Source organism: Rhincodon typus, chromosome 14 (genome assembly GCF_021869965.1).
Source record: "Rhincodon typus isolate 14 chromosome 14, sRhiTyp1.1, whole genome shotgun sequence".
Taxonomy (NCBI): domain Eukaryota; kingdom Metazoa; phylum Chordata; class Chondrichthyes; order Orectolobiformes; family Rhincodontidae; genus Rhincodon; species Rhincodon typus.
The window spans coordinates 61718552-61736799 of record NC_063345.1 but is presented as its reverse complement, the minus strand read 5'-3'; the positions used below and the strand labels follow the sequence as shown (position 1 = coordinate 61736799).

The window sequence follows — 18248 nt, the reverse complement described above, 5'->3', positions numbered from 1 at the left end:
TGTCGAGCCAGTTGTTGTTGTAATTGCTGTAGAATAATTGCACTTTAACACTGAATGTTCTGAAACTGGCACGCAAACTAGCCAACAGAGATTTTTGGTCCAGTGGGTTACTCATTCTTTCACCTTTGACGTAACATTGATGCATGAAACTATACTCCTTTGCGATTACATGTGGAATAGTTAATGAGCTTTGTCCTGTTGTTGGACTCTGTTTCAGAATTCAAGTCTTTAACCAAAGTTCTGTTGCAGTAAAATTTCTTCATGCTGAACTCTAAACTCTCCTTAAACTGCAGACTAATTCAAAGATCCAAAGATGCGCCAGTGAGAGTTGGCTTTAACTGGATTCTTAAAGAATCACCATCAAACACACCTTCCAGAAGACATGGTGAGCCTTTTATCAAAATATGAGAATTCATTCACGTCAAATCTTGAGAGGCCCTGATAATTTTCGGGACTTTGTCTGCTGTGAGTTGAAGAGACTTTCTGTTAGGGTCAATATCTCCACAAACTAGCAACCAATTTTTGTTAAATGTGGAACAATGCAATGCTTCTGTAAGTGGGTGAAAACTGTACTTTTATATTCAATTGCATGAAAAGTCTGATTTCAAATTGGCCATCTCCTCTCCTTCCCCCAGGCTGCCAACAGTGAACGTGTGGGTGAAAATGATGAGAATGTGGAGCGAGGTAACTGGTCATCGAAGGCTGACTACCTGCTCTCGATAATTGGTTACGCCGTGGGTCTGGGCAATGTCTGTCGATTTCCGTTCCTGGCTTACAGAAATGGAGGAGGTACTGTAATTAAATTCAAAGTACAGGGCAAGGAATAGAAGGGTTAGATATTATCAGAAGATGCACAAGAAAACTCCTGCCCTTTCTCAAATAGTATCATGAGAACTTTCGCACTTTGCAAGAGGGTAGACAGGTTCAAATTTTAATCTGATAAATGGAATAGTTAGAAAACAAAAAAAAAACAAATAAACGAGTTAGTTACTTCACTGACAAACCTGGTAAATATTATCTAGACAGATCTTGCCTCCTGGATAGTTATAGGTCAACATTTTTGTGCTGGCATGCATAATCTTTAAATTCAAATCTTTCTTTGCTTCTTGGCCATTCCATATTCGTGTTAGAGAGAATACTTGAGCCAAATTGTGCTGTGGCAAGGCATCTGGAAGGTTCTTGTTTTGCAGTGGTAGTGTTCTACCTTTGAGTCAGGAGGTCTGGGGTAGGTCCCACTTGCTCTAGACATGTGTCATGTACCATGATACATACAAGCAGGTTAATCAAAAGTATCGATCCTGTGCATCAGTATTTCATGTGTAGAAAATGACCAAACAACATCTGCAATGGGTTTACTGAACTTTCAGGTTGATAATTATATAGATTGGGAATCTGGAACCTGAGCGAACAGGGGAAAGAATGGGATATCTCCTTAGCCATCAAAGTGAAGGATTGTGAAATAACGGAAAGGGAATATTCATTTAAATAGGTGAAGTTAAAGCCAAAACAAGTACAAAAGAAGAAATCAATAATGAAAAGAAGAATAGGATTCAGAGACAGAAAATGGAGAGACACAACAGAAAATAGTACCCATTATGGTGATCATAAGATAGTTCATACTGGGGCTGTGTCTTGAATTTCAGGTGAATGAAGATCTAGTGACCCGATCTAATGTTGCCCTGACAGCAAGCCTGGGTTAACTGCTTGTTATAGATTAGAAGCAGGCCCACATTGTTTTACTGGAAAGAATAAACAAGGTATTTAACCTTGCAGATAATGGACACAACTTCTGTGCTAATAGTGAGATTCTGAATCTCCAGCATCCCAGGAAGGTATATCAGGTATATCAGGTTGAGTATATCAGGTTGAAAACAACTTTGCTTTCAATTGTCCCTTTCATTAAGTCATACAGCCATACAGCACGGAAATAAACCTTTCGGTCCAACTAGTTCATGGCGACCATGTTCCCAAAGTCCCAACTAGTCCCACCTGCCTGTTGTAATTATCTGAATACCTTTTAAACGTTTTATTCCACATGAAAGAGATTGGGATCTCAAGGATATCCAAGCAGCATTTCCATCTGCATACAAGGCCTATGTCATTCATGTTGCAAAGGAGATAGGTTTCGAGAGGTGAAGAGTTCAAAGGAAGCCATTATAGGGTTGACTTGCAAGTTTTGCCCCCAAAAAAATCACTGAACATCGCAGACAGGGTCAGTTTGCGAGAATATGAAAGGGAGAGAGAGAGAGATGAGTGTCTTGTAGGAGTGTATTCCATTTAGTTGTTAACATGTTTTCAATAATTTTTACAAAAGACTTGCTAATTAAGGGACTTATGTATGTTTTACTCGTTTGATTTTGATGCAACTGGGGACTCATCAGCTGTTGAATGGAATTGGCAGAGGTGGATAAATATTTTCTGTTGATTTTAACACGCCCATCTCAGACGACTATACATCTTGCTGGCAAAGCAAATATTCATTCATAATGCAGTTGAAGAAGAGCCTGAATTTTTGTTGTTTTATATTGAGTTGCTGAGTAAACTTGTAATTACATCATTTAGTTGCTGTGTGGGTATGAACTGGTCTGTTAGCTCTTCAAACAGGATGCAGGGCACGTAGCTATTGCTGTAGCTATATTTCTTACATTGTTCGGGTGTACAACAAAGCACTTAAATAATGGCATTTAAATTTATTTCAGTGCGTTGAATGTATGAGCAGTGTATTGGTTCATAATTTTAACATAATTTTACTTCAACGTTTACCGTTAATTTAAATGCACATTCACCATTTCCCTTTACCCGCTGAAGTTGTTTGTCAATTTTTCTTACACATGATTGTTACCTGTTCGTATGTTTTTAAGCCAATTACATAGGTCTATTAATGAATTTTTTGATGTTAGTCACAATGCAATCCAGCTTTCATACTGAACATGTTTCTTGAGTAAAGTTGCATTATTTTGTAACAAGCAATCAAAAAACTGCATACATAAACCTGGTCACTCCAACACTTGTACAATCAAATATATTTTTTTCATTCCAATATTTTCCAGGCGCGTTCCTTATTCCCTACACTCTCATGCTGACACTCGCTGGGATCCCCATGTTTTTCTTGGAAACTTCCTTTGGGCAGTTTACCAGCCTTGGGCCCATTGCAGTGTGGAAAGCTGTGCCAATATTACAAGGTGAATATTTGTTGAACAAATGTTATATTATTTATTATAATAAATGATATATAAAAAATAATAATTGAAGTTACATGCAATCTGATTCATAGTACACTTTTAAAAAGTCCAATGATGAGATAGAAGTAACATGTGTAATGTTTTATTTTCTTGTAATTTTAGCCAGGTATTTGATGTAATATCAGTAGAATGCACAGTATTCCATTTAGTTGTTAACATGTTTTCAATAATTTTTGCAAAAGACTTGCTAATTAAGGGACTTATGTATGTTTTACTCATTTGATTTTGATGCAACTGGGGACTCATCAGCTGTTGAATGGAATTGGTAGAGGTGGATAAATATTTTCTGTTGATTTTAACACGCCCATCTCAGACAACTATACATCTTGCTGGCAAAGCAAGTATCTATTGGCCATCTCTCATTGGCAACCCCTGGTTTGTTAAGTTGGGAAGTGTATCCAATATTAAGCTAGTGAGAACAAACCTTTTGAGCTAAGCTTAATGCTGCAGAATTAGAAGTAGGAGAGCTAGTCAGGTGTCTCAATCTTTGAGGAAGGGTGAATGGAAGACCCACCAATTTGAGGTTGTTTAGAGGGTAAGAACATTACACACTGAGCCATGCATTGTACAGGGCATGAAACTGCAGGCTTTCTAAACCCTGGTCATCCTAATGTATCAGGTCTCTGTGTGCTGTACAACTCGGTGCCCTCGGCAATATTGATCACTTCATGCAATACCAACACTTTGCATAGAGAGATCAGGAAAGGAATAGGAATGTTAACTAGGAGGGGAAGTGATGCCACTGGATACCATTGCTCTATATGCACCTTGTTCATCTCACTTCCAAATGCTTTAATAAGGATGTGTCTGCTCACATGGGGTTTCTCTGCAAAATACTTTCTCAGTTATGAATTTTTTGAAAATTTTTGAAGTGCCTCTGAGGCTCTTCGAGATCGATTTTCTGCAGCCTCTCAACGATTGGATCTGTAAACTTGTGATGAAATGGCCAGACGTTCTCTGGAGCTTTTAAACCAAGAAATCTCTTGTAAATGGAACATTGTGGTATTTTATATGTAATACGCTGGTTTAAAAAAGTGTGGGTTGGGCCTAGACTGCCCAATGAATTGTGAAAAATATCAAAAAAAGAAATACTATTTCAGAGATTTGTATTTTACTGATTTGCTCAGTTAACCAGCTGAATCTACATGAAGTGATGTATTCAACACCAATAACTTATCTCATCTAACCTGTCTTCCTTCATTCCATTTTAAGGTGTGGGAATCACTATGGTGCTTTCATCAATATTTGCCACCATTTCTTATTCCTGCATCCTCGCCTACAGTCTGTACTACCTGTTTGTTTCCTTCCAATCACCCCTGCCGTGGGCAGACTGCTTCAGTTGGTGGGGAGCAGATGAAACATGCAGCAGGACTCCCAAAGGTACAGTGCTCACTTCTTCTGGGGACATTCGATGACTGTTCGTTGTTCATTTCTGTTTAAAAAGATAAGGGTGAAAATATTGCCAGTACTTTCACTGGCTATCTCCATTTTGATATTGCAGCAGAAAAGCTTGGATAACAGTCAGAAAATACATGAGTGAGTCATTGAGCTTTCAGGATAGTGGATAGTCTAAATCTGTAGATTTTTATTGAATGTGAAGAAAATCAGCTTGTGTGCCATGGTGTTCCTTACTGATAATGTTCTTTTTTCCCTTTAAACCTGTTTGCTTGTTTTTTGATTTTATTTTTTACGTTTTTGACTCTTCATTTCTTTTTTCACCTATTTGTCTCCCGCTTTCTACATTGTATCTATTTTGCATTTCACAGATTTATGAATTCTGCTCAGCCTTCTGAATCTCATCCTTGTTTGTATAAGATTCTTCCTTTCTGTTTTCCATCTTCTGGATGATGTTGTCACTTACTCTTTCAGTGTCTTGCAAACGTTTTCTATTTGCCTCTTTTTCTGATGCTTTGCATTTTAAAAATAAATTCATTTTAGTCTTCAAAATCTCTTGGAAATGAAGAAACCATCTTATTTCTTTCCAGGAGGGGGTACTTGGAAATGTGTGTTTATGACAAACAGTTAAGTGCTTACACCCGGATTGATTTAAAAACAATTCCGATATATATATATTCAGAACATCTGCGGGGTTCAAGTTCTAGTGTAAATATTGGAATGTACTGAACACAAACTATCTCATATAATGTTTACGGTCTGCTGATTTTGCTCGCGTGGGCAGTATTGCTAGGAGCGTAACTTAGCCAAATCAATAAAGATTCCTGATTGTTACATCCACTGGGCCTTGCTAGAACCAACATCCCAGAAAGAATGTTAATAATGATTCGTATAGAATAATTTTAAAAAATTAAAATCTATTACTTCCTTAATGAGATTGGATTTCCTATAATATGACTACCTAAACTGTAGACAAAATCTTGGAAACACTATTAGGAATACAATAAAGTAAAAAGGGTTAGGCTGATTCAGTCAGAGTGAAATTATGGTCTTAATTATATGATTAGAAATGACTGCTTTGTTCTTAATGAAGTTTAATTTTATGCAATCTAGGTCCACTCTGCAATCTCACTCTGGACGATGGATATTTTGAAATTGTTAATACAACATGGCTACAGAAAAACAATGAAACTTGTCCAAATGGATCAAAAATTTCCATTTCTCACCAAGGCCCGAGTGAGCAATACTGGGAGTAAGTACATTGTTGCAGAGACCTGTACCTATAACCTGCACAGCTGGGCCAGCAACTCCTCTTGGGACAGTTAGTAGGTGAATGTCCTATGAAACGAAGAACAAAGAACAATACAGCACAGGAAAAGGACCTTTGGCCCTCCAAGCCTGTACAGACACATTTTACTCTTGCATACTAAAACTGTCTTCGATTACAGGACCCGTATCCCTCAATTCCTTTCATATTCACGGATTCATCCATGTGTTTCTTGAATGCTGCTGTTGTGTCTGCTTCCACAATATCACCTGGCAGCGCGTTCCAGGCACACAAAACTTGCCTTGCACATATCTTTTAAACTTTGCCCGCAACCCTGCACCTTGAACCTGTGTCCCCTAGTAATTGACCCCTCTACCCTGGGAAGAAGCTTCAAATTTTCCACTCTATCCATGCCATTCACAACCTTACAAACTTCTATTAGGTCACCCTTCAACCTCCTACATTCCAGTGAAAACAAACCCAGTCCATCCAACCTTTCTTTATAGCTAAAATCTCACATACCAGGCAACATCCTGGTAAACCTTTTCTGTATCCTCTCCAAAGCATCCACATCCTTCTGGTAGTTTGGTGACCTGAAATGTATGCAATACTCCAAGTGAGGTCTAACTAAAGCTCTATAAAGCTGCAGCATAACTTGTCTATCCTTACACTCAATGCCTCTTCCACTGAAGGCAAGCATGCCATAGATCTTTTTTACTACTTTATCTACCTGCACTGCCACCTTCAGTGATCTGTGGACCTGTGCACCCAGCTCCCTCTGCATATCAATACTCCTAAGGGTTCTCTGTATAATTTCCATCTGTACTTGACCTTTCAAAATGCATCATCTCACATTTGTCTGCATTAAACTCCATCTGCCATTTTTCTGCCCATGCCTCCAACTGATCTATACATTGCTGTATCCTCTGACAATCCTCTTCACTGTCTGCAACTCCACCAATTTTTGTATTGTGTGCAAACTTACTAATTAGACCAGCTACATTTCATTCCAAATCATTTATGTAGACCACGAACAGCAGAGGTCCCAGCACTGATACCTGTAGAACACCACTAGTCATCCATTCCAAAAAGGATCCTTCCACAGCTACCCTCTGTCTCCTATGACAAAGCCAGTTTTGTATCCACCTTGTCAGCTCATCCCTGATACCATGTGACTTCACCTTTTGTACCATCTGCTATGAAGGACCTTGTCAAAGGCTTTACTGAAGTCCACGTAGACAACATCATCCACTTTTCCCTCATCAATTATCTTCCTCACCTCCTCAAAAAACTCGATCATGTTTGTGAGGCACAACCTCCCCCGCACAAAACCATGCTGTCAATCGCTAAAAGTCCATTTGCTTCTACATGTGCATAGATCTTGTCCCTGAGAATGTTTTCAAATGATTTCCCTACCACTGACGTGAGGCTCACAGGCCTGTAATTTACTGGATTATCCTTGCTACCCTTCTTAAACAATGGGATAATATTGTCTATTCTCCTGTGTTCTGGGACCTCAACTGCGGCTAAAGAGGATACAAAGATGTCTGTCAATGGTCTAGCAATTGTTCTCTTGCCTCCCTCAATATTCTGGGTTAGATCCCATCAGGACATGAGGGCTTATGTATCTTAATACTTTTTAAGACACAACACCTGTTCCTATTTATTAGGAACTTGGCTTAGAAATTTGACACTCCCTTTCCTGACAACATCCTTAATCAATTATTTCTGTTTGGTCAATACCGACACGAAGTATTCGTTTAAGACCTCACCCATCTCTTCTGGTTCCACACATTGATTGTCTCCTTTGTTCTTGAGTGGGCCAACCCTTTCCCTGTCTACTTTCTTGCTTATACGTGTAAAAAGCCTTGAGCTTCTCCTTAATCCTGTTTGCTAATAACTTTTCATGACCCTCTTTATCACTTCTAATTCCTTGTTTAAGTCATTTCCTACTTTCCTTTTATACTTCAGCAGCTTTGTCAGTTTCCATACTCCTAGACCTTATGTATGCTTCCTTTTACTTTCTGGCCGAGGGCATAACACCCTGGTCATCCAAGATTCACGTAAATTGCTATACTTATCCTTCATTCTTACAGCACCGTGCCTCTCCTGAACTCTTATCAACTGTTGTTTGAAATACTCCCACATATCTGATTTAGATTTACCTTCAAATAGCTGGTCCCAATCATAATTCTCCAGATCCTGCCTAATATGGTTGTCGTTTGCCTTGTCCCATTTTAATACCTTCACCCGAGGACTGCTGTTATCCCAATCAATGGATATTTTAAAACTCACAGTATTATGGTCACTACTCCCGAAATGCTCCCCCACTGAAACTTCACTCACCTGGCCAGGCTCATTCCCCAAAACCAGGTCCAGCATAACCGCTTCCCTGGTTAGACTATTGAATGTTTAATGGGCATAAAATTGAGATATGCAATGGTAGAGATGCATTTTACATCCTAGACCTGTTGCAAAATAACATCACATCAGCGGCCCTTTCATTAGCTCACTCCCTCCTGGATGCTTATATTCTAGGATTATTAGTCAGTTATGCAGCAAAACCTACATTGACCACTTTTATCCATTTTTATCCATTAATTAAAATGATTCATCTTGAAATCAGATGATTCCTTTTATCCCTTATTCAGTAGACCTGGGAATTGTATTGAGAGGATTCCATTGTTATTAAAATTCTGATGGAGATCCACTTTCAGAAGTCCTGCCCTAGAATACAGCACCTACCATTTTCATACTGGGAGTTGGGGGCGTGCGTGTTGGGCAGAGGGTGATTAATGGGGAGTGATTGCAATTTTTTATAGGCATGGTTCATGGAGATGACAGCACTTGTGAAGGTGCAGCTGCCTCAGGCTGAAATGATTTTCACTCATGGACTGACCAAAACACAACTTCTGCACTTTTACTCAGGGAAATTGATGAGTATCCTTGGAGAGGCGAATTAACCTTTTAGATATGGTCCCTAGACACTTTTGGCGAGGTTAGGTGCACTTTTGGAGAGGTAACTGCCCTTTAGAAGTGTTGAAACTAGACTTAAATGTGGGAAAGAAATGCATAAGCTCTTTGAAACTGTCAACAGACCTTTCAAAAGGATACATCAACTTGACTGTCAAGAAAACTCATGCCCTGGGAACAGTTGAAAGAAAACTATTTCTAGTGCTTAACAAAAACAAAAGTACTTGCTATTTCACTCTTGACATAAGATTGAGGGCTATCATAACAGAATTAGTGCTGATTTCACAACCGTTCATTATCACAATGGGATGCCCAACAATTCACAATATGATTGACTGAACAAAGTGGTCAATGAAATTAGTCTATGAATTCAAGAGTTTGTTTTCATAAGGGATGAAATGCATTAAAATGCATTCTCAATGAAGGTATTTCTTTTGAAATAGTGATTAAATTAATGGACAATGAAAACTGTCCTTAATCTTAGCAAGGGTACTGAGTTCTGCCCTTGGTGAATGTTGGATAAGTTGGCATGGCAGGTGTAAACAGAAGACATGTGTTGGTGTCACAGAGGGTATAAGTGACCATGGGGATAGACAAAAGGCTGAAGGCTGATGTGTTATGGGGAATAGTTTGGCATGGGGGAGAATAAGAAGCCATGGGCTTGGTAGATAGCATAAGATAGCATGTGTTGGCATGGATAGGGCATGGAGAGTAAACTGGAGTGGAGGGGTGTGAGATGAGATGGCTGGGGATCTCTTTTTTAGTTTATTGTTTTTAACTCATTATTCAACAAAATACCAGTATACAAAAGCCAGATGTTTGTCTAGTCTGTCTCTGTAGCAACAGCCTCTGAATTACAACACAGAACATAGAAGTCTACAGCACAGGAATGGGCTGTTTGGCCCATGATATTGTGCCAAAAATGATGCCAAATGAAACAAATCCCTTCTGCCTGCCTTTGGTCCATATCCCTCCATTTCTTAAATATTCATGAGCTTATCTAAATGTCCCTTAAATGCCCGTATCATATTTATCTCCACCACCTCCCCTGGCAGTGCATTCCAGATTCCCACCACTCTCTGTGTAAAAAACTTTCCCCTCACATCTCCTTTGAACTTTTCCCCTCTCACCTTAAATGCATGGCCCCTAGTATTAGACGTTTCAACTCCAGGAGAAAGATTCTGACCATCAACCCTATCTATGCATCTCATAATTTTATAAACTTCTATGCAGTCTCCCCTCAGCCTCCACCACTCAAGAGAAAAACAACCCGAGTTTTTCTAGCCTCTCCTTATAGTTCATACCCTCTGATCCAGGCAGCATCCTGGTAAACCTCTTCTGCACCCTCTCTAAAGCCTCCACATCCTGCCATGTGGCAACCAGAATTGAACACAATAGTTGGCAAATGTGGTCTAATCAAAGTCTTATAAAGCTGCAACATGGCATCCTGACTCTTGTACTCAATTCCCCAACCAATAAAGGCAAGCATGCCATATGCCTTCTTTACTACCCTATCTACACGCGTGGCCACTTTCAGGGAACTATGGACTTGAACCTCAAGATCATTATGTACATCAGTGCTGTTCAAATCCCTGACATTAACCGTATACTTTTCCTCAACATTTGACCTCCCAAAGTGCAACACCGCATACTTAACCATATTAAACTCCATCTGCCATCTCTCTGCCCATTTCTGCAACTGATCTGTATTTCACTGTATCCTTTGACAACTGGTTTACACTATCCACAACTTCTCTGATTTCTGTATCATCTGCAAACTCACTAATCCACCCATCTACATTTTCATTTAAGTCATTTATATATATCACAAGCAGCAGCGGTCCCAGTATGGATACCTGTGGAACATCACTAGTCATGGACCTCCAGCCTGAAAAACACCCTGCCACCACTACCCTCTGTCTTCTATGGGCAAGCCAATTCTGAATCCATGTGGCCAAGTCACCGTGGATCCCATGTGTCTTAATCTTCTGGATGAGCCTACTATTAGAGACCTTGTTAGAATCCTTACTAAAATCCATGCAGACAATATTCACTGCTCTACCTTCATCGATCACCTTAAACACCTCCTTAAAAAATTCAATAAAGTTAGTAAGACCTGCCGTGCACAGAGCCATATTGTCTGTCCCTTATTAGGCCAGCTTTTCCAAATGTGCATAAACCCTATCCCTAAGAATTCTCTCCAATAGCTTCCCAACCACCAATGTAAGACACACCAGCCTATAGTTTCCTGGATTATCCCTATTTCCCTTCTTGAACTGTGAAACAACATTAGCTACTTTCCAGTCCTCTGGGACCTTGCCAGTGGCTAGTGTGTATACAAAGATTTTGGTCAAGGCCCCAGCAATCTCCTTTCTTGTCTCTCTCAATAACCGGAGGTAGATACCATCAGGTCCTGGGGATGTGTCCACCTTCAAGAGATCCAACTCCACTTCTTTTTTGATCTTAAAATGCCCTAACATTTTAGCATACTCCATCCTCCATCTCACCATCCTCCATATCCTTCTCCTGGGTGAATACCAATACGAAGTGCTCATTTACGATCTCACCCACATTCTCTGCCTCCAAGCACAAGTTCCCTCCTTTATCCTTGAGTGGTCCTACCTTCTCCCTCATTATCCTCTTGTTTTTAATACATCTATAGAATGCCTTGGGATTCTCTTTAACCCTACTTGCTCATGTCATTTTGTGGCCCCTTCTTGCTCTCCTAATTCCCTGCTTCCCTCATATTCCTCACAGGCCCTGTCCAATTTTAGCATCCTAAATCTTACATATGCTTCTTTTTCCCTTTTGACTAAATCCACAACCTCCCTCGTTATCCAAGGGTCCCTTACCTTGCCACCTTTGTCCTTCCTCCTTACAGGAACATGCTAGTCCTGAACTCTGATTAGCAGGTCTTCAAACAATTCCCACATGTCAAATGTGGACTTGCCTAATAACAGCTCCTCCCAATTAACATTCCCTAGCTCCTGCCTAATACTGACATAATTTGCCCTCCCCTAATTTAGTACCTTCCTGCAAGGTCCTGACTTATCCTTGTTCATAGCTATCTTAAAACTTAAGGAGGTGTAGTCACTGTTTCCAGAATGCTCTCCCACTGAACAGTCAGTCAATATTAGAGAAGTTAAAGTCACCCACTATGACAACTCCGTTTTTATTGCACCTTTCCATAATTTGCCTACATATTTGTTCCTGAATCTCTTGGTGGCTGTTGGGGGAGCCTATGGTATAATCCTAGCAGATTGATTGCACCCATCTTATTATTGAGCTCTGTGCATACTGCCTCAGTTGACGAGCCCTCAGCATATCGTCTCCGAGTGCAGATGTAACATTCTCCCTGGTTAGCAAACTAACATCTCCACCTCTTTTGCCTTCCTCGCTATCTTGTCTAAGACAATGACACCTTGGAATGTTGAATGGCTAGTCTTGTCCCTCTCTCATCCAATTCTCATCCAATTGGCCACAACATCATAGTCCCATTTACTGATCCAGGCTCTAAGCTCATCTGCCTTACCTATAATACTCCTTGCATTGAAATAAACACACTTCAGCCCATTAGTACTATGCTGTTCATTTACCTGTCTCTGCCTTTCCTTTCTTTCTGATTTTCTGGTGCTAACATCTACCTTCCCCTCAATTTCTTTATTTGCTGACCTGATTCCCAACCCCCTGCCACTCTGGTTTAAACCCTCCCGACTAACACTCGTGACCCTCCCTGCGAGGATATTGGTTCTGCTCCAGTTTAGGTGCAACCTGTCCCTCTTGTACAGGTCACCCCTTCCCCAGAAGAGGTCCCAATGTTCCAAAAATCTGAAATTCTGCCCCCTGCACCAGCTCCTTAGCCATGCATTCATCGCTCCTATCTTTCTGTTCCTTGCCTCACCAGCACATGGCACAAGTAGTAACCCAAAGATTACTACCCTCGAGATCCTGCTCTTCAGCCTCTTTCCTAACTTCCTGTCCTCATTCCTCAGGACCTCATCCCTCTTTCTTTCAATGTCGTTAGTACCAATGTGCACCACGACCTCTGGCTGCTCACCCTCTTCCTTGAGAATTTCGTGCAACCGCTCAGAGACCCTGGCATCGGGGAAGCAACACACTATCCTGGAGTCTCAAACGTGGCCACGGAACTGCCTGTCTGTGCCCCTAACTAACGGGTCTCTGACCACCATCGCTCTCTTGGATCTTGCCCGACCCTGCTTGACAGCAGAGCCTGTTGTGATGCCACAGGCCCGTTCCTGGGGTCGCCCATTTTCATATGCTCCACTACACACCATCAGTTTCCACCCCCTGGCCTCTTCCCCTTCCCCCAGAATGGAAATCTGAACCCCTAGAGTATTTACTTGTCCTGACCCTGCACTCCTTGATGATACTATGGCTTTAAGAGATTATTTTGTTCTGTATTATTTTGAGGATAGGTTTTATGACAGAGGTCTCTTGAAAACTCATAAAGTAAACAGCTTGTGAAGCCTTGTTTTTTTTTAAACATTGGAACGATAGAAGCAGCTTAAATGTTTATGGTCAAGCTCTCACAGACCCAGGGTTTTTAGTTTCTTAGTTTTATGGTAGCAGTTGTTGCTGGTTCTGTTGCTGCAGTACATCTCTCCCTGCTACATTCTCTCAGAGTTCTCTTGATGGTTTTTTCCTCCTGGGCTGCTGGAGTTGCATGTGAAACAACCTGTTTTCTGAATTTGCCTTTTGCCAATGGTGTGTTTATCGGATGTTGCTATATTGGAACAGTGACTGTTTAGTAGCTAACTAATCTGTTGTTCTGTTAAGTGTTCAAATAGAGCTTCAACTAAGCTGATTCTTTTGTCTTTTTCTTTTGTTGTATTTTAACTACAGTACATAAATAAATTGTGTTTTGCTTAGCGTTGAGTAGTTTGACCAATCAATTGCATCAGCAACATAATACCTTTAAATTAAGATAAAATTTAGGGTCTAGGCTACCTTCTTAATATATTTTGAGGGGGTTTGATCTGTTCGAGGCCACAGTGACTAAGTACACTGATAGTTTCAACAGTGCAATGTATGGCAGTTAATGAAGCATTAACAGGAACCCATTAAATCAAGTCAGTTCTCCAGGGAATCTCATCAACACTCACTGTTTAAACAAAATCACATCTTTAGAAAGTCAAGAGACACAGAGAAAGTATAAAAGTATATGAAGTTTAATCTCAATTCAACATATTAATTCACTTCTAAATGTTGAATTGCTTCTCTTTAAATTACTTACCTTACAAATCTGTTTTTATTTGACTGTCCATTGTTGTATATTTAAACTGTCATTGTGTGTATTAAATATTATCCTGATCCAAAATATTTTCTGTTGTCATTTTCTTCAGTAAAGTGGTTTTACAGCGTTCCAGTTCAATGGATGAGACTGGGGACATAGTCTGGTATTTAGCTCTCTGTCTGCTTCTGGTCCGACTGACAGTTGGAGCAGCCTTATCAAAAGGAATCAAATCATCAGGAAAGGTAAGTGATTGGTGATGAATAGAGTTATAACTAGTGACAAAGTACAGACTTCTGAAACTAGAATTTATAAATCATTTGTGAAGTGGCTGGTCTATCTCCCAGGTGATGTTAACAGGGGATGTCTGTTTAGGGAGTGGGAGATCCATAATTCATCAACACCTCAGGCCTGAGGGAGATCTGAAGATCTTTCTCCTGAGAGGAAGAACAGCAGCAATTCCCCCAAATCCCTGTAATGTCACCCTCATTCTAAAGGTTTCTGTCAGGGGCTCTGGGTTGTAATTCCAATTTTTCTGGGAGACTGGGCAGGCCTGGGGCAAGTGATTGAACAGATTAGGGCCAGGGTTTTATTTGAGTGAAATAAGTTTTGTCTGGACAATGAGAATGGGAAAGAAACCTGAGGTGTAAAAGTGATGGATGAAATATCTTCGTCACACTCTGCTCTATTTTTCTATTTAAATTTGATACTTTCCTGAATATGAGAAATAAATGAGTTATAAATTAAATCCAATCCTACTTGTTTTCCATTCTTTTGGACCCAGTACTGCAAATGTTGTACCAGCAATGCAAGAATATCTAACATGTTTTTCTCCATGGTCAGGTGGTTTATTTCACTGCGACGTTTCCGTATGTGGCTTTGACCATACTCCTGATCCGAGGGGTTACCCTGGAGGGAGCCTCAAACGGTATTGAATTCTACATCGGAAGCCAGTCAGACTTCTCCAAACTGGCTGATGCTGAGGTAAATAGAACAAAGTCAATGATTGAATTTCAAGAGTAATTCTTAGCCATTGTATTTGGTTTTTCAGTCTTGTTTAGTTTGCTGTTTAACATAACCTTTTTAAGCGTGCAATGTTGATTTTTGGGCCATATTTAAACACATAAAACACCGTTTCAATCATTCTCATTACTATTTGGATGGGCATTTCTTTAAAAAAAAAACTTTTCACAACTTGTTTCAACAGATGGGAAATATGGAATTAGATGGTAAGGTAAAGTTGCCATTGTCTTGCCAGCCCTGAAGCTGGTCTCTCACTTGAGAGAGATGACTGGTGGTGGTTTAACCTGAGGGTCACCATGCTCCAGGTGAGGGGAAGGGCTGAGAAACAGAGTCTTTCATGGTAACTTCAGTCAGCGTGGGAATCAAACACACACTATTGATGTCACTCTATATTGCAAATCAGCTATCTTGCCAACTGAGCTAACTGACCACCAATTCAATGGCAAGCTATGATAGAATGGGATGGTACAATATAGGCTGGGATATGAAGGACAGGACGGAACGGATGTGATGGACTCGGACAGAGGAGGATGGGATGAGCTGGAACTGATTGAAGTAAGTTGATGCAACATTGGATAGGGAGGAATGGGATGACATGGAATTAATTGAGCAATAAATCAGTGATGATGGGACTAGTAGGACTGGATGGATGAGATATTATGAAGTAGTGAAGGGAGGAATCAGGCGAGCTTGGTTTGGATGAGATGACATTTAATAGAATGGACTGAGACAGAGTGGAATGGCAAACAATTCCTGACATTTTTTGTAACATGTTTAGTTTTAACAACTAGTAACAAATTCATTCAAAAAACTATTGCATAATTAGCTTATCAATCTATGTGTATAGGCAAATTAATAGCAATATTGTGGTTATCAGCCACATTGTGACTTAGTGGCATGTCAATAGCAATCACAATTACAGAAAAGTGTTGCTATGGAAAAGAACAAGAGTCCACTACACCACAGTAATTAAACTTGGTCTTCAATTTTCATGTAGCAGTGAAAAGCAATAATCTTTCAAGGGAGAATTTGCCAGCAAATATTAGTCTGGAAAACAAAATGATAGCTCTCATTTCAATGGAGATTTTATTGATTAAAGAAGCTTCATTCTCTCTCCTTATTGTTGACCTGTGCTGCTAACAAAGTTCCTCTTTGTTAATGTAGTTTTGCCTTCCATTGTTGAATGAGTTCAAGTAAAATCTCCTACTGCTCATTTGTTCTACCTCCTATTTCCTAGGTTTGGAAAGATGCTGCAACACAAATATTCTTTTCTATCGCTGTATCCATGGGAGGCTTAACAGCACTTTCATCTTATAACAAATTCCACAACAACTGTTACACAGATACCTTCATTGTCTGCGTTGCTAATTGTGCTACAAGTGTGTTTGCTGGGTTTGTCATCTTCTCTGTCCTTGGACACATGGGTCATGTGCAAGACAAACCTGTCTCAGAGGTTGCGCAGTCAGGTAAACTAGGTCTTTTCATTAGATCTGAAATTATAATTCTTCTAGTCTGCAGACCCAATAATCACTCATTGGGATTCGAAGCAGTTATCCTGGTGAAAAATGACTTCAAGTTCTGAAATTCTATGCGGTGAAACAGTGGTATGTCAGTCAAGGATTGATGATGGATTGTAAACTGAAAGGTTTTGAGGGGGTCTAATAAGTTAGTTCAACTTTCTCCATTAAATGCAAGAACTTTGAATCAGCACAGCATATTGATCACAGTACAATTCATTCATTCAGAAAAAATAATACAGTGTAGGGCCTTGAATTTTCAGTGATGTTTCCAATTTGCTACCACAACATTTGTCTGAGAACTTATGTTACAGCAGAAAAAACAAAAGACTTGGATTTTTTTTTGTCTTTTATAATCACTGGGCATCTCAAGGCAATTTACTTCCAATGAATCACTATTGAGGTATATTTGCTTTTGTAATGTAATGTGGTTGTCAATTTGCTCACAGCAAGCTTCCACAAAGGGAACAATGATAATGACCAGATTTTGTGATGTTGATTCAAGGATAAATACTGTCCAGTACTGCAGGAGAAAACCCACTGCTCTTCTCCAAAATTGTGCCATGGGATCTTTGTGTCCTTCTGAGAGACCAGACGCAATCTTGGTTTGATGTCTCATCCTAAAGACAACAGAGTTGATAATATGTCATTAAAGTTTCAAGCCTTGTAGATGTCAAGCCACACCCTTCACAGACTGATGCAGTCCCCCATCATTGAGCACTTTGTATAATCTGTGGGTATAAGTTCCATCCCTGCATGCCTGTTTTAGAAACCTCATTGTAAAACCAAAACTCTGCATAAATGGATCCCTGCCTGGTTTCCGACCATTAGAATAGCAAGCTGCTCAAAGCATTTTTGAATCCTAGTTGCAGGAGATGGAGACGACCCAATTTTCTAGTGTGATGTTGCTTAGCTTGAAGAATGAAAAAACAATTCACATAGCAAATGCTGAACCAAATAGGGTTGATTTTGACAATTTAGATTGTAATTTAATTTTTTAAAAGTTATGTCAGGTTATCGTTTGTCTGTTTTAAACACCATTAATTTTACAGTACTAATTGTACCTACTTTTTAGGTATTGGTTTGGCTTTTGTTGTCTATCCAGAGGCTCTGGCGCAGTTACCGTGGGCACCTTTATGGTCCATTTTATTTTTCTTCATGCTGCTTACTCTGGGACTGGACAGTCAGTTCGCCAACTTTGGTGAGTATCTTTATAATCCATCTTGATCAAACTTAAAGGCAAATGTTCTTTTTCCCAGTTCTTTCATGTAATTGGTTCACAGGATTTTATTCTCTCAGCCCTTGAAAGAACTTTAAAATAAAATAAGATATCGTGAATATCTAGTTTATTAACGCATATATTTTAGAAATACTGTAAGTTGCCTTATGTGGAATGGAATTTTTAAAAATGGAGTTAACATCCTGACTGAGAAGTTGGTTAAAAATTAACAAGATGATTACAAGTCAGGGGGTGTTTCCTGAGTTTATTTTACAAAATCAAAGTTATTGGGAAACAAAAACAGAGATTGCTGGAAAAGCTCAGCAGGTCTGGCAGCAGCTGTGAAGGAAAAAACAGAGTT

The 18248-nt window shown here is 39.8% G+C and overlaps 1 protein-coding gene across 1 annotated transcript in view; it reads left to right on the top strand.

Annotated features, from left to right (window-relative positions):
• The first annotated feature begins 298 nt into the window (after window positions 1-298).
• The window catches only part of LOC109933132 (sodium- and chloride-dependent neutral and basic amino acid transporter B(0+)-like), a 30410-nt gene continuing 12460 nt past the window's right edge, over window positions 299-18248 (top strand). Inside the window, exons 1-9 of the mRNA XM_048605170.1 lie at window positions 299-385; window positions 636-789; window positions 3051-3182; window positions 4455-4622; window positions 5751-5889; window positions 14241-14373; window positions 14972-15112; window positions 16389-16617; window positions 17744-17869. Of these exons, the coding sequence (XP_048461127.1) occupies window positions 383-385; window positions 636-789; window positions 3051-3182; window positions 4455-4622; window positions 5751-5889; window positions 14241-14373; window positions 14972-15112; window positions 16389-16617; window positions 17744-17869 (1225 nt within the window). The 5' untranslated portion in view covers window positions 299-382. The remainder of the gene's footprint in view (window positions 386-635; window positions 790-3050; window positions 3183-4454; window positions 4623-5750; window positions 5890-14240; window positions 14374-14971; window positions 15113-16388; window positions 16618-17743; window positions 17870-18248) is intronic.